Source organism: Coregonus clupeaformis, chromosome 3, assembly GCF_020615455.1.
Source record: "Coregonus clupeaformis isolate EN_2021a chromosome 3, ASM2061545v1, whole genome shotgun sequence".
Taxonomy (NCBI): domain Eukaryota; kingdom Metazoa; phylum Chordata; class Actinopteri; order Salmoniformes; family Salmonidae; genus Coregonus; species Coregonus clupeaformis.
The window spans coordinates 13,821,329-13,847,924 of record NC_059194.1 but is presented as its reverse complement, the minus strand read 5'-3'; the positions used below and the strand labels follow the sequence as shown (position 1 = coordinate 13,847,924).

General features: G+C 45.9%; 1 protein-coding gene across 2 annotated transcripts in view; it reads left to right on the top strand.

Annotated features, from left to right (window-relative positions):
• wu:fb13g09 (multidrug resistance-associated protein 5) overlaps nucleotides 1–26,596 on the top strand; it is a 58,423-nt gene that overhangs the window by 21,536 nt on the left and 10,291 nt on the right. The window contains exons 11-25 of one of the 2 annotated variants that reach the window (XM_041849895.1): nucleotides 1,400–1,471; nucleotides 1,713–1,837; nucleotides 2,140–2,212; nucleotides 2,538–2,741; nucleotides 3,330–3,455; nucleotides 3,878–4,004; nucleotides 5,255–5,439; nucleotides 5,998–6,162; nucleotides 7,277–7,406; nucleotides 7,537–7,690; nucleotides 10,160–10,288; nucleotides 10,745–10,931; nucleotides 11,929–12,018; nucleotides 12,857–13,049; nucleotides 13,338–13,497. In XM_041849895.1, coding sequence (XP_041705829.1) covers nucleotides 1,400–1,471; nucleotides 1,713–1,837; nucleotides 2,140–2,212; nucleotides 2,538–2,741; nucleotides 3,330–3,455; nucleotides 3,878–4,004; nucleotides 5,255–5,439; nucleotides 5,998–6,162; nucleotides 7,277–7,406; nucleotides 7,537–7,690; nucleotides 10,160–10,288; nucleotides 10,745–10,931; nucleotides 11,929–12,018; nucleotides 12,857–13,049; nucleotides 13,338–13,497 — 2,120 coding nt within the window. Of the gene's footprint in view, nucleotides 1–1,399; nucleotides 1,549–1,712; nucleotides 1,838–2,139; nucleotides 2,213–2,537; nucleotides 2,742–3,329; nucleotides 3,456–3,877; nucleotides 4,005–5,254; nucleotides 5,440–5,997; nucleotides 6,163–7,276; nucleotides 7,407–7,536; nucleotides 7,691–10,159; nucleotides 10,289–10,744; nucleotides 10,932–11,928; nucleotides 12,019–12,856; nucleotides 13,050–13,337; nucleotides 13,498–26,596 lie in introns of those variants that run through there. The other variant, XM_041849904.1, reaches the window with a different exon arrangement.

The window sequence follows — 26,596 nt, the reverse complement described above, 5'->3', positions numbered from 1 at the left end:
ATGGAAGACCCAGAGTTACCTCTGCTGCAGAGGATAAGTTAATTAGAGTTACCAGCCTCAGAAATTGCAGCCCAAATAAATGCTTCACAGAGTTCAAGTCACACACATCTCAACATCAACTGTTCAGAGGGGACTGTGGGAAACAGGCCTTCATGGTCGAATTTCTGCAAAGAAACCCCTACTAAAGGACACCAATAATAAGAAGAAACCTGCTTGGGCCAAGAAACACGAGCAATGGATATTAGACTGGTGGAAATTTGTCCTTTGGTCTGGAGTCCAAATTTGAGATTTTTGGTTCCAACCGCCGTGTCTTTGTGAGATGCAGTGTGGGTGAACGGATGATCTCTGCATGTGTATTTCCCACCATAAAGCATGGAGGAGGAGGTGTTATTGTGTGGGGGTGCTTTGCTGGTGACGCTGTCTGTGATTTATTTAGAATTCAAGGCACACTTAACCAGCATGGATGCCACAGCATTCTGCAGCAATACGCCATCCCATGTGGTTTGGGCTTAGTGGGACTATCATTTGTTTTTCAACATGACAATGACCCAACACACCTTCAGGCTGTGTAAGGGCTATTTTACCAAGAAGGAGAGTGATGGAGTGCAGCATCAGATGACCTGGCCTCCACAATCCCCCAACCTCAATCCAATTGAGATGGTTTGGGATGAGTCGGACAGCAGAGTGAAAGAAAAGCCGCTAACAAGTGCTAAGCATATGTGGGAACTCCATCAAGACTGTTGGAAAAGCATTCCAGGTGAAGCTGGTTGAGAGAATGCCAACCGTGTGCAAAGCTGTCATCAACGCAAAGGGTGGCTATTTGAAGAATCTCAATTATATAATATATTTAGATTTGTTTAACACTTATTTGGTTACTACATGATTCCATATGTGTTATTTCATAGTTTTGATGTCTTCACTATTATTCTACAATGTAGAAAATAGTAAAAATATAGAAAAACCCTTGAATGAGAAGGTATGTCCAAACTTTTGACTGGTACTGTATATATATAGATTTTTTTTTTATTCCAGCTGATCATTGTTTTATTATTAGCTTTTGCGGCAGGAGTTACTCTTCCTGGGGTCCACAAAAATTTACAGATTTTAAGGTTGTGTCATTAGATTTCGGGTGTGGTTGCTTTAAAAAATTGGGTCCCCGCTGAAAAAGTTTGAATACCACTGCTCTAAAGCATCGATTCACTAGCACTGGACAGATAAATGGATTTAGCATGCAGGCATATTCGGTTATAGTAGCACAACTCATAAAAAAGAGAACGTTTGAAAGAATAGAAATTTGGAGGGAGTTAACAACTTTGCACTTTTTTCCTTTGAAATGGAGTGAGTGCATTTCAATTACAAATCCATACTAATACACCACTGGTATCCTTCTGATCTGCAGGGGGCGTTGGTAGGAATCTGTGGAAGTGTGGGGAGCGGAAAGAGCTCTCTTCTTTCTGCTCTACTGGGACAGGTGAGGTTCTAGATCATTGGCCTTCAAATCAGCTTACTGGGGGGTTCCCCTACAAACCAGACTGGAAAGCAGTTTAGGTACGTTTGATTAAGCTTGAGTTTTGCATTTTTTGGGACTGTTCCATTGGTTCCTTTGTACCGGGCAATCAAAACGCAGTTGAAGTATTTCCCTCTAGTGAAAGCCCAGTTCAGCTTTACCGCTAGTATGTTTTAACATGAGTCTTATCCCTGGTGTTCAACAGATGACCCTGCTGGAGGGCAACGTGGCGGCAAGTGGTGGCTTTGCCTATGTAGCTCAACAGGCCTGGATCCTCAACGACTCTCTGAGAGAGAACATCCTGTTCGGAAAAGAATACGTCGAAGACGAGTAAGATTGATTGATTTGTGTATATGATTTATGAATAATTTACTATGGGACAGTAAACAATAAAATCACCAACGCAGACCATTCTAAGGTGTCATAGTGCTGGATTTAGCTAGACGGCTCATTTTCAACTGGAGTCCATGACCAATCACGTTTGGATGTCATAGTTTGATAGTTTCACATTGAGAAGGGCCAAAGGCATCCATGATGGCTCATTTCTAACTCATGGCTTACTCATTTCTCTGGACCATGACTGCGTTTCCCTCTCATGTTAACTCATGTCCTTGGCTGTGTTTCCTTATTAGGTATAATGCTGTGCTCTCTGCCTGCTGCTTGATCCCTGATCTGACAGAGCTGCCCTATGGGGATATGACTGAGGTATGTATCAGACCTCTATTTCATCTCTATGCTGGAGATGCTCTCTATATGAACTCTGGCCATTCTGTACAATACATTGGCCTTACACTACACCAAAGTAGCAGAAAGTGGAATTACCATGTAACAGGCTAGTAAGTAGTACATGCATTTATAGATGGAATGCTTTGGGGTGCATTGTAGTGTTTTATGAGATAACAAGTGTTATGTAAGTACCTCTATGTACATATCTGGTCTGGTCTATTGCTGCCTCTGTATGAGAAGCCTATGCAATCAAAAATTATCCTTGATACATTTTGTCAACATTGTCCCAATGTTTTCACTCCAGATAGGGGAGAGGGGTGCCAACCTGAGTGGCGGGCAGCGCCAGCGGGTGAGCCTGGCACGTGCCCTGTACAGCGAGCGGCCCATCCTGCTCCTGGACGACCCTCTCAGTGCTGTGGACGCCCATGTGGGCTCTCACCTCTTCCACAACGCCATCCGCACAGCGTCCAAGGGCAAGACCATCATCTTCGTCACACACCAGCTGCAGGTAAGCGGATCTTCTGATAATCTGAATGATCCAATCAAATTGTATTTATGTGAGAAACAGAACAATTTGCAGCAAATAAGTGACTTATGGTGAAATGATTGGAAATGGCCTTCCTACACCTGTACAATGCATTCATGATCTGAAATGGCCTTCCTACACCTGTACAATGCATTCATGATCTGAAATGGCCTTCCTACACCTGTACAATGCATTCATGATCTGAAATGGCCTTCCTACACCTGTACAATGCATTCATGATCTGAAATGGCCTTCCTACTCCTGTACAATGCATTCATGATCTGAAATGGCTTTTTTAACTAGTATCTTTTGTATATCATTGGGACGCCTAATCTGAAAGGACTACTAGTGAAAGGAAATGAGAGAAACCCTATGTAGACATCCTAAGTCAGTGATTATAGTGCAACTTGAGTTTTCAAAAGCTAAGTTAAGAGTGCGTATCTCAAGAATATGTCCCGAAAAGATACGGTTGAGGAAAGGGAGCCATATAGAAATCTAGAGGAGCATACTATAGCCCAGGATCCTGCATCAGGAGAATCACAGATCTCACTGGTGTTGACCCTCTCTCAGTACCTGGCAGAGTGTGACAACGTGATTCTGATGAAGGACGGGCAGATTGCTGAGCATGGCACCCACGCCCAGCTTATGGGCAGAGACCGTGACTACGCCACCCTCTTCAACAGCGTACAGCAGGAGGTAATGCCAACCACAGAGCGCATGTCCAGCTCTAGCCTGGTCACAGATCTGTTTGTGCTGTTTTGCAAACAGATCTGGTACCAGGCTAGCCTTTCCAACTCCTATAGTCATTGTCACGCATTGGCATGAGCTGGCAAGACCGCACAAACGGATCTGGAACCAGGCTAGTCCAGCTCTCCTCTATGTAAAAACACCTTTGTCATCCCCCTTTGCGTCACATCCTGCATAATTCATGAGGCAGTGGGTGGCTGGGAAATGTTAATGCATACAGGGCCTTTCATTATTTATGTGGGCATTGATTTACCGGTGTCGCACTGCTAAAGACCCTGTCACCAATATCTCTGTTTAAATGACTTAGTGGCTATGTTATGGCTTGGCCGTGATTGTCTTATGCTGTATGTCTCTCTGGCTTGCTCTCCTAGAACCTGGTGAAAAAGAACCTGGTGAAAAAGAACCTGAAGAATAAGGAGAAGGAGGGAGAGGAAAAGGTTGAGACCACCGTGACTGTCGAAAAAGTCGACAGACCGCCGGTGGATAAAGGGAAAGGAGGTGAGAGACTCAACCGTGCCGAATAGAATGTGTTAATGTGTTCCCTTTAAAACAGTTGGCTTGATATGGGAAAATGACTCACACAGGTTTCTTCCTTCCTTCCTTCCTTCCTCTCTTCCTTCCTTCCTTCCTCTCTTCCTTCCTTCCTTCCTCTCTTCCTTCCTTCCTCCCTCTCTTCCTTCCTTCCTCCCTCTCTTCCTTCCTCCCTCTCTTCCTTCTGTCCTCCCTCTCTTCCTTCTGTCCTCCCTCTCTTCCTTCTGTCCTCCCTCTCTTCCTTCCGTCCTTCCTCTCTTCCTTCCTTCCTCTCTTCCGTCCTCCCTCTCTTCCTTCCTTCCTTCCTTCCTTCCTTCCTTCCTTCCTTCCTTCCTTCCTTCCTTCCTTCCTTCCTTCCTTCCTTCCTTCCTTCTTTCCTTCCTTCCTCTCTTACTTCCTTCCTTCCTTCCTCCCTCTCTTCCTTCTGTCCTCCCTCTCTTCCTTCCGTCCTCCCTCTCTTCCTTCCTTCCTCTCTTCCGTTCTCCCTCTCTTCCTTCCATCCTCCCTCTCTTCCTTCCATCCTCCCTCTCTTCCTTCCATCCTCCCTCTCTTCCTTCCATCCTCCCTCTTCCTTCCTCCCTCTCTTCCTTCCATCCTCCCTCTCTTCCTTCCTCCCTCTCTTCCTTCCTTCCTCCCTCTCTTCCATCATCCCTCTCTTCCTTCTTTCCTCCCTCTCTTCCTTCTGTCCTCCCTCTCTTCCGTCCTTCCTCCCGCTCTTCCTTGCATCCTTCCTTCCTTCCTTCCTTCCTTCCTTCCTTCCTTCCTTCCTTCCTTCCTTCCTTCCTTCCTTCCTTCCTTCCTTCCTTCCTTCCTTCCTTCCTTCCTTCCTTCCTCTCTTCCGTCCGTCTTCCTGCTCTTCCTTCCTTCCTCCCTCCCTTCCTTCCGTCCTCCCTCTCTTCCTTCCATCCTCCCTCTCTTCCCTCCATCCTCCCTCTCTTCCTTCCATCCTCCCTCTCTTCCGTCCGTCCTCCCTCTCTTCCTTCCGTCTTCCCTCTCTTCCTTCCTTCCTCCCTCTCTTCCGTCCGTCCTCCCTCTCTTCCTTCCTTCCTTCCTCTCTTCTGTCCTACCTCTCTTCCGTCCTCCCTCTCTTCCTTCCGTCGTCCATCTCTTCCTTCCGTCCTCCCTCTCTTCCTTTCTTCCTTCCTTCCTCCCTCTCTTCCTTTCTTCCTTCCTTCCTCCCTCCCTCTCTTCTATCCTTCTCTTTCTTTACTCTCCAGACCAGCTCATGAAAGCTGAGGAGAAGGGCTCTGGCGCCGTGGCCTGGGATGTGTACAAGGCCTACATCAAAGCGGCTGGAGGCCCTTTTGCCTTCATCATCAACGTCATCCTCTTCCTTTTCACCACTGGCAGCATCGCCTTCAGTAACTGGTGGCTGAGCTACTGGATCCGCCAGGGCAGCGGGGTGAGTTTGGATTTTCTGCACTGAAGCCAAATGATGATCCACTGGATTCAAATGATGATTCACTTGATCAAAATTATGGCCTTACGCACAGACACATAACAAGGATCAGATTACCCTACCCACAATCCTTATAAAAAAATATATCTGAAGCTGTATTAGTGGGATAGGACAACTTCTGCCTACTCTGAGAGGGATGTATCTGTATACTGTAGAAGGCTATGTCACCCACAAGAATAACGACTTCTGCGCATCACTGAGTTGTAGTGGGGAATGTGAGAGCATTAATCTCAGCACGTGTAATTAAATAAGTACCAGTGTCTCGGTAAACGTAATTAAAACAAGAGACGAGCCGCCAAAAAACAGATGTGCTGCAAAGCTGTCTTCCGTGTCAGATTGAAGAATGTGTTTGGAATACCGACATCACCCAAATGGCTGCTTCTTTCATGTATTCTGTCTTAGATTCAGCACTCAGCTGGCTTTGTTTAATTTATTTCCTTCATTAGATAGAAATGCCTTGTTTGTGTTTCCCTCATGGCGATTTGCTCCATCTGCCCTCAGAACACATCATTAATCCTGGAGAATGAAACCAATGAAACAGTGGCAGCGTTGGCGAGCGACAGCATGAGGCTCAACCCTCACGTTCAGTACTACTCAAGAGTTTATGTGCTGTCCATGGGGGTCGCTCTCTTCCTGAAGACAATGAGGGGGCTAGTGTTCGTCAAGGTAAGCATCTTGCTCAAATGTCTTTTAGAGTGGTTTTTGTGGATTGTTCTCCAACCTTGAAATGTCAGGACCATTCATTGATGCACTCTCTAGCCTGTCAAAGGAGAGTGGATCACTGACCGATTCCCTGCAGGGTACTACTTTTGACAAGAGCCCATAGGGTACCATTTGTGACGTAACCAAAGTCTCCATAAGTCAGGTTTTCATTGATTTACACTCAGGACCTTTTCAAAGGAAAGAAGTGCAAAGTTGTTGTGGTACAACCTTGACTCTCTCTATTTGTCTTTCAGCCATTTTCATGAGTTGCACTACTATAATTGAAAGTGCCTGCATGCTAAATCCATTTATCTGTCCAGTGCCGTGACACGCTGCTTTAATGGCTGTGTGTGTGTGTGCCGCTGTGTGTCCCTGTCCCTTTGGATATGTCTCCTGTGTTTCTTAAACTTTCCTGACAGCCCATTACAGAGGTTATGTCCTCACGTAATTGTGTGACACAAACTTTTTCCAAAGATGGCTAATCTTTTTTTTAACCCCTAGCTGTAACGTGAATGTGGGAGTGTTGGATGTTCTGTTAATAGATTGAATGTGTTCTCTCCTGCCAAAAGTAATTTCTGCCAGACGTTTCTCATTGCGTTAACTTAGACATGGGTTTGTAACCTTTCTGTGTAAGCCTGCCAGACAGTCATTTATGTCTGAGGATTTGACAGTTTGCCTGACACGAGAAACATTCCACTTGCTAATAACAGCACAGTGACTACTAATAGGGACGCATCAACAACAACATATGGCTAGCTAGCATTAGCAACATGGCATATGGCTAGCTAGCATTAGCAACATGGCATATGGCTAGCTAGCATTAGCAACATGGCATATGTGTCATATGAGCGTTAGTTAGTATGTGTACATAGCTGTGTATGCTGGCAACGATTCTCTGTCCACTCCTACTACGGTATGTTTGTATGTTTGCATTTGTTGCGCCTGGGTGTTGTGCTTTCCCGAGTCCCGACAACCCATCTGTTTACCAGTGTTATGACTGTTTCGATGTACTTGTTGTGTTTGTTTCTTTGTGTTATGTTTGGCTCCGTGTTCAAACACCACTGTGTTTGTCTGACAGTGCACTGTTCGGGCTGCCTCAGTGCTCCACGACAAGCTATTCCGCCGCCTCCTCCTGAGCCCCATGCGCTTCTTTGACACGACCCCTCTGGGCCGCATCCTCACCCGCTTCTCCCGAGACATGGACGAGGGTGAGTTGTCTGATGATTTGCCTTGACTTCAAACTCAGAGCCTTGAGGTCCCCATACAACCCAGACAACACACAGTATGATCTGACAGTTATTGTTTTCTCTCTCTCTCTCTCTCTCCAACCATCCACAGTGGACGTCCGTCTGGCCATGCAGGCTGAGATGCTGCTCCAGAACCTGACCTTGGTGCTCTTCTGCCTGGTCATGGTGGGCATCGTATTCCCCTGGTTCCTGCTCTCCCTCCTGCCCCTGGGAGCCTTCCTCCTCATTGTCAACCGTGTCTCCAGGTCAGGCTACAACCAATCGATTTATATGAGAGGGATTATGTTGTCTGTGTGTGTGTGTATGCTCCTGCGTGCGTTGATTTAAAGATAAGAAGTGTAGCGATGGATTAGGGTTCCGTAGGTCTTTGGGTAATTTATTATTCAGCGTGACGCATCTAACCAGTTTCCTCATTAAAAGCAAGCCCAAAAGGCACCCTATTCGCAATATAGTGCACTACCTTTCACCAGGACCCGCACACTATAGGGAATAGGATGCTTTTTGGGACGTGTCCCATTTGTTGATGTGTTGTACTTTGCCAGTTGGCATTGAGAGATGAAAGTACCAACTGCATAAACATATTTGTGTAGGTAGCCTCAGAACACGGAGTGTCATGTTCTTTCATACCCTGTCCTCTTCTCATCCTACTCACTCTCTCTCTCTCTCTCTCTCTCTCTCTCTCTCTCTCTCTCTCTCTCTCTCTCTCTCTCTCCCGCCGCTTTATAAGAAAAGGGGATGACTTGTTATTCACATGTGCAGCCCATCCTATCTATGGACCTAAAAGTAGAACTCCTCCCCACCTTTGTCAATAAACCCCTCTCTCTCACACTTCCCTGCTGACTCAGTCCGGTGTCGTGGTAGCGTGGGTCTGTGGCTCGTAAAATCACACATCAATCAGAAATGATTCTAGCAGAGCCAAGGAATGGCCTGAGCTGTGCCAGGAAATGGTTGTCCTGTCCTGGGTAGAATTACACTCTGACTCCCCTGTGTCCTCTCATCATATCATAGTCCACTAACCTGTCAGATAACTGCACCGTCATTGGAGTTATAATGCAGTGTTTGTCAACCCTGTCCTCTGCCACCATCCCTAGATATTTCACAATGTTGTTGTCCTGATCTAGTGTGTCTGGTTTGGTGATGAGTTGTTAAATCAGGTTCATTCGAATACGCAATGGTTTGGCTGGGGGTCACAGAGTAGAGGTTTGGCTGGGGGTCACAGAGTAGAGGTTTGGCTGGGGGTCACATAGTAGAGGTTTGGCTGGGGGTCACAGCGTAGAGGTTTGGCTGGGGGTCACAGAGTAGAGGTTTGGCTGGGGGTCACAGAGTAGAGGTTTGGCTGGGGGTCACAGAGTAGAGGTTTGGCTGGGGGTCACAGCGTAGAGGATTGGCTGGGGGTCACAGAGTAGAGGTTTGGCTGGGGGTCACAGCGTAGAGGATTGGCTAGGGGTCACAGAGTAGAGGATTGGCTGGGGGTCACAGAGTAGAGAATTGGCTGGGGGTCACAGAGTAGAGGATTGGCTGGGGGTCACAGAGAAAATCAAATCACATTTTATTTGTCACTTGCTTCGTAAGCAACAGGTGTAGACTAACAGTTCAATGATTACTTACGTGTCCTTTTCCAACAATGCAGTTAAGATAAAGATACAAAATAGAAATAGTGACACAAGGAACAACTACATAGTGAATAATGAATAACAATAACGAGTAAAAAATAACATCTATATACAGGGAGTACCAGGTAATAACATGGCTATATACAGAGAGTACCAGTACTGAGTCAATGTGCAGGGGTACAGGGTAATAACATGGCTATATACAGAGAGTACCAGTACTGAGTCAATGTGCAGGGGTACAGGGTAATAACATGGCTATATACAGAGAGTACCAGTACTGGTCTGCAGCTTACCATGAGGTATTCTAACTCAGGCGAGCAAAAACTAGAGACTTCCTTAACATTAGAGATCGCACACAAGCTGTTGTTAACAAAGAAACACACCTTTCCCCTCTTGCTTTACCCGAGTCTGCCGTCCGATCTTGATGAGGAAAACCAGCGAGTTGTACAGTATGAAAAATTTTGGCACTCACTTAACTGTAAGTCGCTCTGGATAAATGACTAAAATGTAAAATATCCATGTCCTCGTTCAGCCACGGCTCCAAGAAACAGGATATTACAGTTTTTCAGGTCCCGTTGATAGGATAGTCTCGAATGGAGCTCATCCAGTTTGTTCTCCGGTGACTGCACCTTCGCCCAAAAAAAAACAGATGGCAATGGCGGTCTACTTGCTCGCCGATGTAGTCTAGTCACTTGCCTCTCTTTCGCCGGTGCTTCCTCTTTCGAGTCCCGGGGATCAGGGCCTGGTCCGGGATAAGCAAAACGTCCAGAGTTGCCATCTTGTTGAAGTAGAAATCTTCATCCAAATCGAGGTTAGTGATTGCTGTTCTGATGTCCAGAATCTGTTTTCAGTCATAGGAAATTATGGCAGAAACATTATGTTCAAAACACACAAAATAGGTCAGGAGCCCGTAAGATGGCAGCTATCCACTGCGGCATCATTATGAGTTGAACAGAGTTGAACAGTAGATGATTGGCTGGGGGTCACAGAGTAGAGGTTAGAGAAATGGTGAGTGAGTGGACTTCTTTACCATCCCTAAAGTGATGCTCTGGTATGTTTAAGTAATAGACTTGACGTTCCACTTCCTCTTTGTCTGACTAGGGTTCTGATTCGCGAGCTGAAGCGTCTGGAGAACATCAGCCAATCACCTTTCACCTCGCACATCACCAGTAGTCTCCAGGGGCTGTCCACCATTCACGCTTATGGCAGAGAGGACGACTTCTTGCACAGGTGAGAACAGTACACTAATAAACCGAATAGCGTTCAGAGGAAGACACTTCCTTTATCTGTCACAGGACGTGTGTTCAAACACTAATAAGACATTTGTTTTGACAGTTAATTTCCAGTTAGCTTCGCCCACCATACGTCACATTTTTTTTTGTCATTTAGCAGACACTCTTATCCAAAGAGACTTACAGGGGTAATTAGGGTTAAGTGCCGTGCCCAAGGGTACATCAACATATTTTTTTACCTAGTCGGCTCGGGGATTCGAACCAGAAACTTTTCGGTTACTGGTCCAACGCTCTTAACCGCTAGGCTACCTGCTGCCCAAATGGCACAACTAATAATGAGATAACGTCCCTAAGTAACATTCCCTGGACTTTGAGTTGAGTAGCATTTGATTTCTGCTGAGCTAATGTGGGCACTGTGCAGCCTTCCTATTGGTTAATTTCTTGTGTATCTCAGGTACCAGGCTTTACTGGACACCAACCAGGCTTCCCACTACCTGTTCAGCTGTGCTATGCGCTGGCTGGCTGTCCGACTGGACCTGATCAGCATCACTCTCATCACCACTGTAGCCCTGCTAATCGTTTTCATGCACAACCAGATCCCCCCAGCCTACGCAGGCTTGGCTTTATCCTACGCCGTGCAGGTACACATACACACACACACACGCATGTACGCACACACACGAATGCACTTTCATGCACATGCATGTAAACACGCATACACGCATGTAAACACACACACACACACACACACTGCTAGAGTGTGTCTTTGCTATCTGTGAATTATTTTGACTGCCCCTTTATGGGAATGTTTTTATGAAAGCTTTTTGATGTTCTATATATATAATTTCACTGTGGGATTACTACAGGCGTGGGAAGGATCTTCCTGTTAGGGATCTATGAATGGAAATTGATTGAGCCGAATGGAAAAGTATAGCATTATCAGAATGTCTGTCTATAGGGGTCGTAAAGGTTTATGGTTTGTGCTGCTCATTCATTGTGCTGCTCTCTGTCTCTCTCTCTCTCCTCTCTCTCTCTCTCCTCTCTCGCTCTCTCTCCTCTCTCTGTCTCTCTGTGTCTGTCTCTCTCCTCTCTCTGTCTCTCTGTGTCTGTCTCTCTCCTCTCTCTCTCTCCTCTCTCTGTCTCTGTGTCTGTCTCTCTCTCTCTCCTCTCTGTCTCTCTCCTCTCTCCTCTCTGTCTCTCTCTCTCCCTGTCTCTCTCTCCCTGTCTCTCTCTCTCCCTGTCTCTCTCTCTCCCTGTCTCTCTCTCTCCCTGTCTCTCTCTCTCCCTGTCTCTCTCTCTCCCTGTCTCTCTCTCTCTCTGTCTCTCTCTCTGTCTCTCTCTCTGTCTCTCTCTCTCTCTCTCCCTCTCTCTCTCTCTCTCTCTCTCTCTCTCTCTCTCTCTCTCTCTCTCTCTCTCTCTCTCTCTCTCTCTCCTTGTCTCTCTCTCCGTCTCTCTCTCCTTGTCTCTCTCCTTGTCTCTCTCCTCTCTCTCCTCTCTCTCTCGCTCTCTCTCGCTCTCTCTCTCTCGCTCTCTCTCTCCTTGTCTCTCTCTCCGTCTCTCTCTCCTTGTCTCTCTCCTTGTCTCTCTCCTTGTCTCTCTCCTTGTCTCTCTCGCTCTCTCTCGCTCTCTCTTCTCCAGCTAACCGGTCTGTTTCAGTTTACCGTGAGGTTGCTGTCAGAGACTGAGGCTCGCTTCACGTCAGTGGAGAGGATCAATCATTATATAAAGGTAGGTAGGCCTAATGACACCAGGGGCTGCTGCCAACAGTCGGGGGAAGGGTTGCGTGATTGGCTGAACCATGTGTGGCTGAATCGAAAGTACACACATGGTGAGTCTGACACAAACAAACACAGGCCTATAGACTTAACGCAGCAGGACACAGGCACAGATGAAGCAACAACACACACACACACATACAGGCACAGCATACTCACATGCAGACACACACTCTAAATCCACATTCCTGCGCACGGTGCACCCACACACTCACACAGGTCAATATCCCAATAACACAAAGCTGTTGGATAAGGTAGACAGACGCACACCCAAAGCAGGAGTACACACACACACACACGCAAGCATGACGCACACACACACACACAACCCCCCCACACACACACACACAACCCAATCCCAATAACACAAAGCTGTTGGACATGGTAGACTACAGACAGACACAGGCTGCATCCCAAATGGAACCTTATTCCCTATGTAGTGCACTACTTTTGATCAGGGGCCCATAGGTTTTGGTCAAAAGTAGTCCACAATATAGAGAATAGAGTGCCATTTGGGACACCCCCAGTCTCTGAGAGGCCCAGCAGGAAGCAGATGGAACCCAGTTTGTGGCCCGTCACACATCACAGCACATGACAGGGCCTGTTTCACACAACACCCATCAAAACATAAACATCCCCAAATCAGAGGAACTACTTTTTTTTCTCAAAGTGCCAACAAGCTTTTAGAGATCTATAAATTACAGTTCTATTGAGAGGTAGAGGTCTTTACTTCATGGGATTGGAGATACAGAGATTAACACTCGATATTGGATCTATATTTTTTGTCTCAGACCTTGGAGGGTGAGGCGCCGCGGCAGATCACTGGGCCCTCCTCTCCTGCCCCCTGCTGGCCAGATAAGGGACGGATCTCCTTCCAGGACGTGGAGATGTGTTACCGGGACAACCTGCCACTGGTGCTCAAGAAGCTTTCCTTTAACATCCTGCCAGAGGAGACCATCGGCATTGTGGGTCGCACTGGCTCAGGTACTTCCCTCCTTTATTTATGTATCGTTTTACATCGTTAATGTTTAATTTTATTGTCCTTGTTTCCGCTGGTGTTTACCTGGTATTTACTAAGAAATAATGTAATAACAATGTGTCGACTTGATGGTAATGGTGTTTGTTTTTTAATGATTCTCATTCAAAATGATTCTAATTTTTTTAAAAGATTCATCATTAACCAGTGAACTGTAATCTTCACATGTAGATGTGGTTATCATCTATCCGAACTAATCGTAGTTCACTCACAACCCCCTGTTTCTATCTATCCAGGGAAGTCCTCACTGGGCGTAGCTCTCTTCAGACTGGTGGAGCTGACTGGGGGCTCCATCACCATCGACGGCATCAACATTGCCCAGATCGGATTGGAAGACCTGAGAAGCAAGCTGTCAATCATTCCCCAGGAGCCCGTTCTCTTCATTGGCACTATCAGGTATGTATTCATGATTTACCTAAGATTCCCCTAGGTACAGGTGTAGGATCAGCTTCCTCTCCCCCAATCCTAACCTTAAAGGGATACTTTGGGACTTACCCAGAGAGACAAACTCATGGATACCATTTGTATGTCTCTGCGTGCAGTTTGAAAGAAGTTGAAGGTAGCATATTGTTAGCTTAGCGCAATTGCTGGAGGTCTATGGGTATCTACTAGCCAGCTCCTCTCAAAAGCAGGGAAATAGACCTAACTACTACAAAGCTATGTGGTTGGTCATTTATAGTCTTACAAAGGTATACATAGTAATCTATATTTTATAAATGTGTTAATTTGACTGATAATAGTATAAGAAATTAGATTCTATCAACTTCCTAATTCACAGACTTCTTTGGGTTCTACCTGCGCTCTCTTCCGGCTAGACTTGGTGTGGTTTTGTAAGCAAAACTCCTGGGAGGCAGCCAGCTGTTGGTTCTCTAGTAGCTAAAGTAGCTAGCTAGCTAGCTTATTGGCAAATCATCATAATAACATTTGATAAATCATGTTGGACTTTGAGGTAGAGGTAGACCATTTTTATTCTGAGCTATATTTATTAGAGCCAGAATTTACAGAGGAAGAACTGAGAGAGGGCAAGGAGGAAGAGGCTGAATCAGCGGAGCCGGTAGACGAGCTACCAGGAGCGGTGGTGAGAGCCAGGTCTGAGGGGGACTGCGGGCCATGTAAACCCAAGGCAACCAACGATGAGAGTTTGTGGTGCATGGAGTGGGAATTGTTACTGCCATCAATTGGGGGGGGCTTGATATCTACGGCGAAGAAAGCAACGCACCCAGAGACTGTGTAACAAACCCAGAGGAATTTTCTGCGTTTATCAATCCTGGAGTTATAGAGACATTCTTCCAAGTCCCAAAAAAAAACTGGAAGAAGCAGCCCATACCTGCTGGACCGAATGGACTGCTGTGTATCGAGTAAGTGACATTGTTCTTGCTTATCCCAGCACACAGTAATATTGATAACTTTTGTTGTTTCATAATTGCACTCTGATCAAATCAAATTGTTTCTTATTAGATTATTTGTATCTAGCTACTCACGAATAATAACTTATTTGTTCTTAGTCAATACAGGCTGGTTGCATATCGACTGGTGTTTGAGTGGGCACTGAAGGGAGAGAGACTGGGACGAGGGAACAGAAGAGTCTTGCCTTCAGCCAGACATTGCCTAACCAAATAACTGTTAGAAATGCTGTTTGAACCAGTACAACCTATTTTGTTACTATTCTGTCAAATCACTTAAATAAATGCCATTAGAACCAGTACCATATATTTTGTTCCTATCTACTATAAGTGAGTCATTACAGTATGCTACAACATCTTATTTTTATTATGAAATAAAGCAGTCAGATCAATGTATCAGTAACATTTGAATACTGAAGGTAAATTGGTAAAAGCCAACAAAACATAGCGTAGACCTATGTAATGACATGACAATTGATGAAGAGGCAAAGACAATTATGTATTTTTTACAACACAGTATAGATCACTTCACATAATGTACAATATACAGTATAGACATTCACACAATGCACATCAATAAAAGGTCAAATATACAATAAAATAGACAGTACAAAGTAGGTATGGGGGTGCTGTTCTGTAGTAGTCTACAGTGAATGCTATGGGGGAGCTGTTATGGAGTGGTAGTCTACAGTGAACGGTATGGGTGTGTTGTTATGTCCAGTAGTAGTCTACAGTGAATGGTATGGGGGTGCTGTTATGTAGTAGTCTACAGTGAATGGTATGGGGGTGCTGTTATGGAGTGGTAGTCTACAGTGAATGGTATGGGGGAGCTGTTATGGAGTGGTAGTCTACAGTGAATGGTATGGGGGAGCTGTTATGGAGTGGTAGTCTACAGTGAACGGTATGGGGGTGCTGTTATGTAGTAGTCTACAGTGAATGGTATGGGGGTGCTGTTATGTAGTAGTCTACAGTGAATGGTATGGGGCTGCTGTTATTTAGTAGTCTACAGTGAATGGTATGGGGGTGCTGTTATGTAGTAGTCTACAGTGAACGGTATGGGGGTGCTGTTATGTAGTAGTCTACAGTGAATGGTATGGGGGTGCTGTTATGTAGTAGTCTACAGAAGAATAGCTTCTGCTTCAGCAAAAGCTAATGGGGATCCTAATAAACCAATAATGACATCCTCCTTACTGGGTTTTGGGATGGGGCTATGTTGGTTTTGGGATGGGGCTATGTTGGTTTTGGGATGGGTCTATGTTGGTTTTGGGATGGGGCTATGTTGGTTTTGGGATGGGGCTATGTTGGTTTTGGGATGGGGCTATGTTGGTTTTGGGATGGGGCTATGTTGGTTTTGGGATGGGGCTATGTTGGTTTTGGGATGGGGCTATGTTGGTTTTGGGATGGGGCTATGTTGGATTTGGGATGGGGCTATGTTGGATTTGGGATGGGGCTATGTTGGATTTGGGATGGGGCTATGTTGGATTTGGGATGGGACTATGTTGGATTTGGGATGGGGCTACAGTGGGGAAAAAAGGATTTAGTCAGTCACCAATTGTGCAAGTTCTCCCACTTAAAAAGATGAGATATACAATATACAGTATAGACATTCACACAATGCACATCAATAAAAGGTCAAATATACAATAAAATAGACAGTACAAAGTAGGTATGGGGGTGCTGTTCTGTAGTAGTCTACAGTGAATGCTATGGGGGAGCTGTTATGGAGTAGTCTACAGTGAATGGTATGAAGGTGCTGTTATGTAGTAGTCTACAGTGAATGGTATGAAGGTGCTGTTATGTAGTAGTCTACAGTGAATGGTATGAAGGTGCTGTTATGTAGTAGTCTACAGTGAATGGTATGGGGGTGCTGTTATGTAGTAGTCTACAGTGAACGGTATGGGGGTGCTGTTATGTAGTAATCTACAGTGAATGGTATGGGGGTGCTGTTATGTAGTAGTCTACAGTGAACGGTATGGGGGTGCTGTTATGTAGTAGTTTACAGTGAATGGTATGGGGGTGCTGTTATGTAGTGGTCTACAGAGAATGGTATGGGGGTGCTGTTATGTAGTAGTCTACAGTGAACGGTATGGGGGTGCTGTTATGTAGTAGTCTACAGTGAATGCTATGGGGGAGCTGTTATGGAGTAGTCTACAGTGAATGGTATGGGGGTGCTGTTATGTAGTAGTCTACAGTGAATGGTATGGGGGTGCTGTTATGTAGTAGTCTACAGTGAATGGTATGGGGGTGCTGTTATGTAGTCTACAGTGAATGGTATGTGGGTGCTGTTATGTAGTCTACAGTGAATGGTATGGGGGTGCTGTTATGTCCAGTAGTAGTCTACAGTGAATGGTATGGGGGTGCTGTTATGGAGTGGTAGTCTACAGTGAATGGTATGGGGGTGCTGTTATGTCCAGTAGTAGTCTACAGTGAATGGTATGGGGGTGCTGTTATGGAGTGGTAGTCTACAGTGAATGGTATGGGTGTGCTGTTATGTAGTAGTCTACAGTGAACGGTATGGGGTTGCTGTTATGTAGTAGTCTACAGTGAATGGTATGGGGGTGCTGTTATGTAGTAGTCTACAGTGAATGGTATGGGGGTGCTGTTATGTAGTAGTCTACAGTGAATGGTATGGGGGTGCTGTTATTTAGTAGTCTACAGTGAATGGTATGGGGGTGCTGTTATGTAGTAGTCTACAGTGAATGGTATGGGGGTGCTGTTATGTAGTCTACAGTGAATGGTATGGGGGTGCTGTTATGTCCAGTAGTAGTCTACAGTGAATGGTATGGGGGTGCTGTTATGGAGTGGTAATCTACAGTGAATGGTATGGGGGTGCTGTTATGTAGTAGTAGTCTACAGTGAATGGTATGGGGGAGCTGTTATGGAGTGGTAGTCTACAGTGAACGGTATGGGGGTGCTGTTATGTAGTAGTCTACAGTGAATGGTATGGGGGTGCTGTTATGTAGCAGTCTACAGTGAATGGTATGGGGGTGCTGTTATGTAGTAGTCTACAGTGAATGGTATGGGGGTGCTGTTATGTAGTAGTCTACAGTGAATGGTATGGGGGTGCTGTTATGTAGTAGTCTACAGTGAATGGTATGGGGGTGCTGTTATGTAGTAGTCTACAGAAGAATAGCTTCTGCTTCAGCAAAAGCTAATGGGGATCCTAATAAACCAATAATGACATCCTCCTTACTGGGTTTTGGGATGGGGCTATGTTGGTTTTGGGATGGGGCTATGTTGGTTTTGGGATGGGGCTATGTTGGTTTTGGGATGGGGCTATGTTGGATTTGGGATGGGGCTATGTTGGATTTGGGATGGGGCTATGTTGGATTTGGGATGGGGCTATGTTGGATTTGGGATGGGGCTACAGTGGGGGAAAAAAGTATTTAGTCAGCCACCAATTGTGCAAGTTCTCCCACTTAAAAAGATGAGATATACAATATACAGTATAGACATTCACACAATGCACATCAATAAAAGGTCAAATATACAATAAAATAGACAGTACAAAGTAGGTATGGGGGTGCTGTTCTGTAGTAGTCTACAGTGAATGCTATGGGGGAGCTGTTATGTCCAGTAGTAGTCTACAGTGAATGGTATGGGGGTGCTGTTCTGTAGTAGTCTACAGTGAATGGTATGGGGGTGCTGTTATGTCCAGTAGTAGTCTACAGTGAACGGTATGGGTGTGTTGTTATGTCCATTAGTAGTCTACAGTGAATGGTATGGGGGAGCTGTTATGGAGTGGTAGTCTACAGTGAACGGTATGGGGGTGCTGTTATGTAGTAGTCTACAGTGAATGGTATGGGGGTGTTGTTATGGAGTAGTCTACAGTGAATGGTATGAAGGTGCTGTTATGTAGTAGTCTACAGTGAATGGTATGGGGGTGCTGTTATGTAGTAGTCTACAGTGAACGGTATGGGGGTGCTGTTATGTAGTAATCTACAGTGAATGGTATGGGGGTGCTGTTATGTAGTAGTCTACAGTGAATGGTATGGGGGTGCTGTTATGTAGTAGTTTACAGTGAATGGTATGGGGGTGCTGTTATGTAGTGGTCTACAGAGAATGGTATGGGGGTGCTGTTATGTAGTAGTCTACAGTGAACGGTATGGGGGTGCTGTTATGTAGTAGTCTACAGTGAATGGTATGGGGGTGCTGTTATGTAGTAGTCTACAGTGAATGGTATGGGGGTGCTGTTATGTAGTAGTCTACAGTGAATGGTATGGGGGTGCTGTTATGTAGTAGTCTACAGTGAATGGTATGGGGGTGCTTTTATGTAGTCTACAGTGAATGGTATGTGGGTGCTGTTATGTAGTCTACAGTGAATGGTATGGGGGTGCTGTTATGTCCAGTAGTAGTCTACAGTGAATGGTATGGGGGTGCTGTTATGGAGTGGTAGTCTACAGTGAATGGTATGGGGGTGCTGTTATGTCCAGTAGTAGTCTACAGTGAATGGTATGGGGGTGCTGTTATGGAGTGGTAGTCTACAGTGAATGGTATGGGTGTGCTGTTATGTAGTAGTCTACAGTGAACGGTATGGGGTTGCTGTTATGTAGTAGTCTACAGTGAATGGTATGGGGGTGCTGTTATGTAGTAGTCTACAGTGAATGGTATGGGGGTGCTGTTATGTAGTAGTCTACAGTGAATGGTATGGGGGTGCTGTTATTTAGTAGTCTACAGTGAATGGTATGGGGGTGCTGTTATGTAGTAGTTTACAGTGAATGGTATGGGGGTGCTGTTATGGAGTGGTAATCTACAGTGAATGGTATGGGGGTGCTGTTATGTAGTAGTAGTCTACAGTGAATGGTATGGGGGAGCTGTTATGTAGTAGTCTACAGTGAATGGTATGGGGGTGCTGTTATGTAGTAGTCTACAGTGAACGGTATGGGGGTGCTGTTATGTAGTAGTCTACAGTGAATGGTATGGGGGTGCTGTTATGTAGTAGTCTACAGAAGAATAGCTTCTGCTTCAGCAAAAGCTAATGGGGATCCTAATAAACCAATAATGACATCCTCCTTACTGGGTTTTGGGATGGGGCTATGTTGGTTTTGGGATGGGGCTATGTTGGTTTTGGGATGGGGCTATGTTGGTTTTGGGATGGGGCTATGTTGGTTTTGGGATGGGGCTATGTTGGATTTGGGATGGGGCTATGTTGGATTTGGGATGGGGCTATGTAGGATTTGGGATGGGGCTATGTTGGATTTGGGATGGGGCTACAGTGGGGAAAAAAAGTATTTAGTCAGCCACCAATTGTGCAAGTTCTCCCACTTAAAAAGATGAGAGAGGCCTGTAATTTTCATCATAGGTACACGTCAGCTATGACAGACAAAATTAGATTTTTTTTCCAGAAAATCACATTGTAGGATTTTTTATGAATTTATTTGCAAATTATGGTGGAAAATAAGTAACAAAAGTTTCTCAATACTTTGTTATATACCCTTTGTTGGCAATGACACAGGTCAAACGTTTTCTGTAAGTCTTCACAAGGTTTTCACACACTGTTGCTGGTATTTTGGCCCTTTCCTCCATGCAGATCTCCTCTAGAGCAGTGATGTTTTGGGGCTGTCGCTGGGCAACACAGACTTTCAACTCCCTCCAAAGATTTTCTATGGGGTTGAGATCTGGAGACTGGCTAGGCCACTCCAGGACCTTGAAATGCTTCTTACGAAGCCACTCCTTCGTTGCCCGGGCGGTGTGTTTGGGATCATTGTCATGCTGAAAGACCCAGCCACGTTTCATCTTCAATGCCCTTGCTGATGGAAGGAGGTTTTCACTCAAAATCTCACGATACATGGCCCCATTCATTCTTTCCTTTACACGGATCAGTCGTCCTGGTCCCTTTGCAGAAAAACAGCCCCAAAGCATGATGTTTCCACCCCCATGCTTTACAGTAGGTATGGTGTTCTTTGGATGCAACTCGGCATTCTTTGTCCTCCAAACACGACGAGTTGAGTTTATACCAAAAAGTTCTATTTTGGTTTCATCTGACCATATGACATTCTCCCAATCCTCTTCTGGATCATCCAAATGCACTCTAGCAAACTTCAGACGAGCCTGGACATGTACTGGCTTAAGCAGGGGGACACGTCTTGCACTGCAGGATTTGAGTCCCTGGCGGCGTAGTGTGTTACTGATGGTAGGCTTTGTTACTTTGGTCCCAGCTCTCTGCAGGTCATTCACTAGGTCCCCCCGTGTGGTTCAGGGATTTTTGCTCACCGTTCTTGTGATCATTTTGACCCCATGGGGTGAGATCTTGCGTGGAGCCCCAGATCGAGGGAGATTATCAGTGGTCTTGTATGTCTTCCATTTCCTAATAATTGCTCCCACAGTTGATTTCTTCAAACCAAGCTGCTTACCTATTGCAGATTCAGTCTTCCCAGCCTGGTGCAGGTCTACAATTTTGTTTCTGGTGTCCTTTGACAGCTCTTTGGTCTTGGCCATAGTGGAGTTTGGAGTGTGACTGTTTGAGGTTTTGGACAAGTGTCTTTTATACTGATAACAAGTTCAAACAGGTGCCATTAATACAGGTAACGAGTGGAGGACAGAGGAGCCTCTTAAAGAAGAAGTTACAGGTCTGTGAGAGCCAGAAATCGTGCTTGTTTGTAGGTGACCAAATACTTATTTTCCACCATAATTTGCAAATCAATTCATAAAAAATCCTACAATGTGATTTTCTGGAGAAAAAAAATCTCAATTTGTCTGTCATAGTTGACGTGTACCTATGATGACAATTACAGGCCTCTCTCATCTTTTTAAGTGGGAGAACTTGCACAATTGGTGGCTGACTAAATACTTTTTTTCCCCACTGTATGTTGGATTTGGGATGGGGCTATCCATGCTTCTCTTCAGGACGCGCTCCATCAGGTCATTCCTGAATCTTTGTGTGCTGGGCTGATATATTGGCCGGGCAATCCACTGTTTTGATTTATTTTGGGTGGACAACATTGAATCTTGGAGTGTCTGAAATGAGGAAAGAGGAGATGATAAACCAGTGAATACAATGTAAACACAAGGATGTTGCCATACATATAGGAAGAACATATGGGACACTTCTTGGTTTGCTACGTTGCATTCAGGCTGGATGCAGTTGATCAGATTAGTGTAGTGGATATAGTCAGGTCCCACACTACAAAAAGGGCACCAAAGAAACCTTCCACTTTCCCCAAGTCAACCAAAATATCCTGGATGGGCAATTGGGCTACCTGTCCTTTTGTTAGAATAGATGTGTCTGTACAGGCCAATGATTGCATTACCATCCCAATATGACAAAACAAGTGCTAAAGTGTAAACCAGAACATTGATGGCATATTTTGAGTACTTAACAGCAACGGTTGAGGCTTGTCCTCTATTCTGGTTCTGAATGTGATGTTACTCCAGCAAACATGGAGTCCGTTCCTTGTGGACTGTCCACAGCAGGCATGTCTCCTATCTCAACCAGAGTAAGAAATAAAGGAAAAGGGAACCGGAAGTGGTGGTAATCATTTGAAATAAACAAAGGAGAACACACTTGAATAAGGCCGTAATAGCTGTTCTGTTTTTGTGGCATGCTGTGATGAGGTGATGTCGAAGGAGTCAGGCGCAGGAGGGTAAGTCACAGAATAACAGGCTTTATTCCGCAAATACAGAGCTACGCAGAAATGCGTCAAACACTCCAGTGCGCAAAACAGGCGCACTGGAAAATACAAGTCACAGGGAAATATCGCGGCGATACAAAATACAAGGAGCTCCACCGAGCTTAGCTATCCTCCACAATAAACAATCACACACAAAGACAAGGGGGCAGAGGGAACACTTATGCAGGTACTGATGAGGGGATATGAACCAGGTGTGTGTAACAAACAAGACAAAACAAATGGAATGATGAGATGAGGAGCGGCAGTGGCTAGAAGGCCGGTGACGACAAATGCCGAAGCCTGCCCGAACAAGGAGAGGTGGCAGCTTCGGAGGAAGTCGTAACACATGCAGTCATCTATTACATGGCTAACACTATGAAGTCAAGTCAATTTATTTGTTTCTCAAGAATGTGGAAATTGTCTAATTAGTTTGAAAGTACTTGAATCAAGTTGAATAAAGACTAAAATAATGGCACCACTCAATGTTGAATAATGAAAAAAGGAGAGCACATAGTTTTGAGCATTCTTAGTCGTTTTGTTGTACTCAGCTTTTCTTTGGCTTTGAGAGGAGGACATCACGAAGGACATGGACAGCCTATCCACGAGAGAATTGACAGGCCTATCACATTTTATCATGAGAACAGCTAGCTACTATTGAATCAATCAGATAATATAAGATCTCATCATCACACTTACCCCCATTCCACTTTGTTCTAGCGTGCGTAGAATGCCCACTGATGGGACCGCTTGTATCCCTCAGGAAATGTCTCGTCTTATGGCTTGTCAGTTCCATTCTCTCATAATAGACACATGGTAATAAAAAATCGGAGGAAACTACTAACTTTCTGAGGTCCTTGGTCAGAGTGTTGTTACCTAGCTAGCTAACGTTATATTAATGGCAACTAACAATCAAAGAGGGTTTATAAAAAATAGACATTTACAAAGCGAAAAACGGTTTTTAGACATTTTTGCACATTTATTAAAAACAAAGAAACAGAAATACCTTATTTAAATAAATATTCAGACCCTTTGTTTTTTGACACTCGAAATTGAGCTCAAGTGCCACCTTTTTCAATTGATCATCCTTGAGATGTTTCTACAACTTGATTGGAGTCCACCTGTGCATGTCAGAGCAAAAACCAAGCAATGAGGTTGAAGGAATTGTCCGTAGAGCTCTGAGAAAGAATTGTGTCGAGGCAGGGTACCAAAACCTTTCTGCAGCATTGAAGGTCCCCAAGAACACCGTGGCCTCCATCATTCTTAAATGGAAGAAGTTTGGAACCACCAAGACTCTTCCTAGAGCTGGCTGCTCGGCCAAACTGAGCAATCGGGGGAGAAGGTCCTTGGTCAGGGATGTGACCAAGAACCCGATGGTCACTCTGACAGATCTCTAAAGATCCTCTGTGGAGATGGGAGAACCTTCCAGAAGGATAACCATCTCTGCAGCACTCCACCAATCAGGCCTTTATGGTAGAGTGGCCAGATGGAATCCACTCCTCAGTAAAAGACACATGACAGCCCGCTTGGAGTTTGCCAAAAGGCACCTAAAAGACTCTCAGACCATGAGAAACAAGATTCTCTGGTCTGATGAAACCAAGATTGAACTCTTTGGCCTGAATGCCAAGCGTCACTCCCTATTGTTGAAGCATGGTGGTGGCAGCATCATGCTGTGGGGACGTTCTTCAGCCGCAGGGACTGGGAGACTAGTCAGGATCGAGGCAAAGATGAACGGAGCAAAGTACAGAGAGATCCTTGATGAAAACCTGCTCCAGAGCGCTCAGGACGTCCGACTGGGGTGAAGGTTCACCTTCCAACAGGACAACGACTCTAAGCACACAGCCAAGACAACGCAGGAGTGGCTTCGGGACAAGTCTTTGAATGTCCTTGAGTGGCGCAGCCAGAGCCCGGACTTGAACCCGATCCAACATCTCTGGAGAGACCTGAAAATAGCTGTGCAGTAACGCTCCCCATCCAATCTGACAGAGCGTGAGAGGATCTGCAAAGAGGAATGGGAGAAACTCCACAAATTCAGGTGTGCCAATCTTGTAGCGTCATACATTTACATTTACATTTACGTCATTTAGCAGACGCTCTTATCCAGAGCGACTTACAAATTGGTGCATTCACCCTATAGCCAGTGGGATAACCACTTTACAATATGTTTTTTTTTTTTTTGGGGGGGGGGGGTAGAAGGATTACTTTATCCTATCCCAGGTATTCCTTAAAGAGGTGGGGTTTCAAATGTCTCCGGAAGGTGGTGAGTGACTCCGCTGTCCTGGCGTCGTGAGGGAGCTTGTTCCACCATTGGGGTGCCAGAGCAGCGAACAGTTTTGACTGGGCTGAGCGGGAACTATGCTTCCGCAGAGGAAGGGGAGCCAGCAGGCCAGAGGTGGATGAACGCAATGCCCTCGTTTGGGTGTAGGGACTGATCAGAGCCTGAAGGTACAGAGGTGCTGATCCCCTCACAGCTCCATAGGCAAGCACCATGGTCTTGTAACAGATGCGAGCTTCAACTGGAAGCCAGTGGAGTGTGCGGAGGGGCGGGGTGACGTGAGAGAACTTGGGAAGGTTGAACACCAGACGGGCTGCGACATTCTGGATGAGTTGTAGGGGTTTAATGGCACAGGCAGGGAGCCCAGCCAACAGCGAGTTGCAGTAATCCAGACGGGAGATGACAAGTGCCTGGATTAGGACCTGTGCCGCTTCCTGTGTAAGGCAGGGTCGGACTCTCCGAATGTTGTAGAGCATGAACCTGCAGGATCGGGTCACCGCCTTGATGTTAGCGGAGAAACGACAGGGTGTTGTCCAGGGTCACGCCAAGGCTCTTCGCACTCTGGGAGGAGGACACAACGGAGTTGTCAACCGTGATGGCGAGATCATGGAACGGGCAGTCCTTCCCCGGGAGGAAGAGCAGCTCCGTCTTGCCAAGGTTCAGCTTGAGGTGGTGATCCGTCATCCATACTGATATGTCTGCCAGACATGCAGAGATGCGATTCGCCACCTGGTTATCAGAAGGGGGAAAGGAGAAGATTAGTTGTGTATCGTCAGCGTAGCAATGATAGGAGAGGCCATGTGAGGATATGACAGAGCCAAGTGACTTGGTGTATAGGGAGAATAGGAGAGGTCCTAGAACTGAGCCCTGGGGGACACCAGTGGTGAGAGCACGTGGTGCGGAGACAGCTTCTCGCCACGCCACTTGGTAGGAGCGACCGGTCAGGTAGGATGCAATCCAGGAGTGAGCCGCGCCGGAGATGCCCAGCTCGGAGAGGGTGGAGAGGAGGATCTGATGGTTCACAGTATCAAAGGCAGCAGCCAGGTCTAGAAGGACAAGAGCAGAGGAGAGAGAGTTAGCTTTAGCAGTGCGGAGAGCCTCCGTGACACAGAGAAGAGCAGTCTCAGTTGAATGACCAGTCCTGAAACCTGACTGGTTTGGATCAAGAAGGTCATTCTGAGAGAGATAGCAAGAGAGTTGGCTAAAGACGGCACGCTCAATAGTTTTGGAAAGAAAAGAAAGAAGGGATACTGGTCTGTAGTTGTTGACATTAGTGGGATCGAGTGTTGGTTTTTTTGAGAAGGGGTGCAACTCTCGCTCTCTTGAAGACGGAAGGGACATAGCCAGCGGTCAAGGATGAGTTGATCAGCGAGGTGAGGTAGGGGAGAAGGTCACCGGAGATGGTCTGGAGAAGAGAGGAGGGGATGGGGTCAAGCGGGCAGGTTGTTGGGCGGCCTGCAGTCACAAGTCGCAAGATTTTATCTGGAGAGAGAGGGGAGAAAGAAGTCAAAGCATAGGGTAGGGCAGTGTGAGCAGGACCAGCAGTGTCATTAGACTTAACAAACGAGGATCGGATGTCGTCAACCTTCTTTTCAAAGTGGTTGACGAAGTCATCCACAGAGAGAGAGGAGGGGGGGGGGGAGGATTCAGCAGGGAGGAGAATGTGGCAAAGAGCTTCCTAGGGTTAGAGGCAGATGCTTGGAATTTAGAGTGGTAGAAAGTGGCCTTAGCAGCAGAAACAGATGAAGAAAATGTAGAGAGGAGGGAGTGAAAAGATGCCAGGTCGGCAGGGAGTTTAGTTTTCTTCCATTTCCGCTCCACTGCCCGGAGCTCTGTTCTGTGAGCTCGCAATGAGTCATCAAGCCACGGAGGGGAGGACCGAGCCGGCCGGGAGGATAGGGGACACAGAGAGTCAAAGGATGCAGAAAGGGAGGAGAGGAGGGTTGAGGAGGCAGAATCAGGAGATTGGAGGGAGAAGGATTGAGCAGAGGGAAGAGATGATAGGATGGAAGAGGAGAGAGTAGTGGGAGAGAGAGAGCGAAGGTTGCGGCGGCGCATTACCATCTGTGTAGGGGCAGAGTGAGTAGTGTTGGAGGAGAGCGAGAGAGAAAAGGATACAAAGTAGTGGTCGGAGACATGGAGGGAGTTGCAGTGAGATTAGTAGAAGAGCAGCATCTAGTAAAGATGAGGTCAAGCGTATTGCCTGCCTT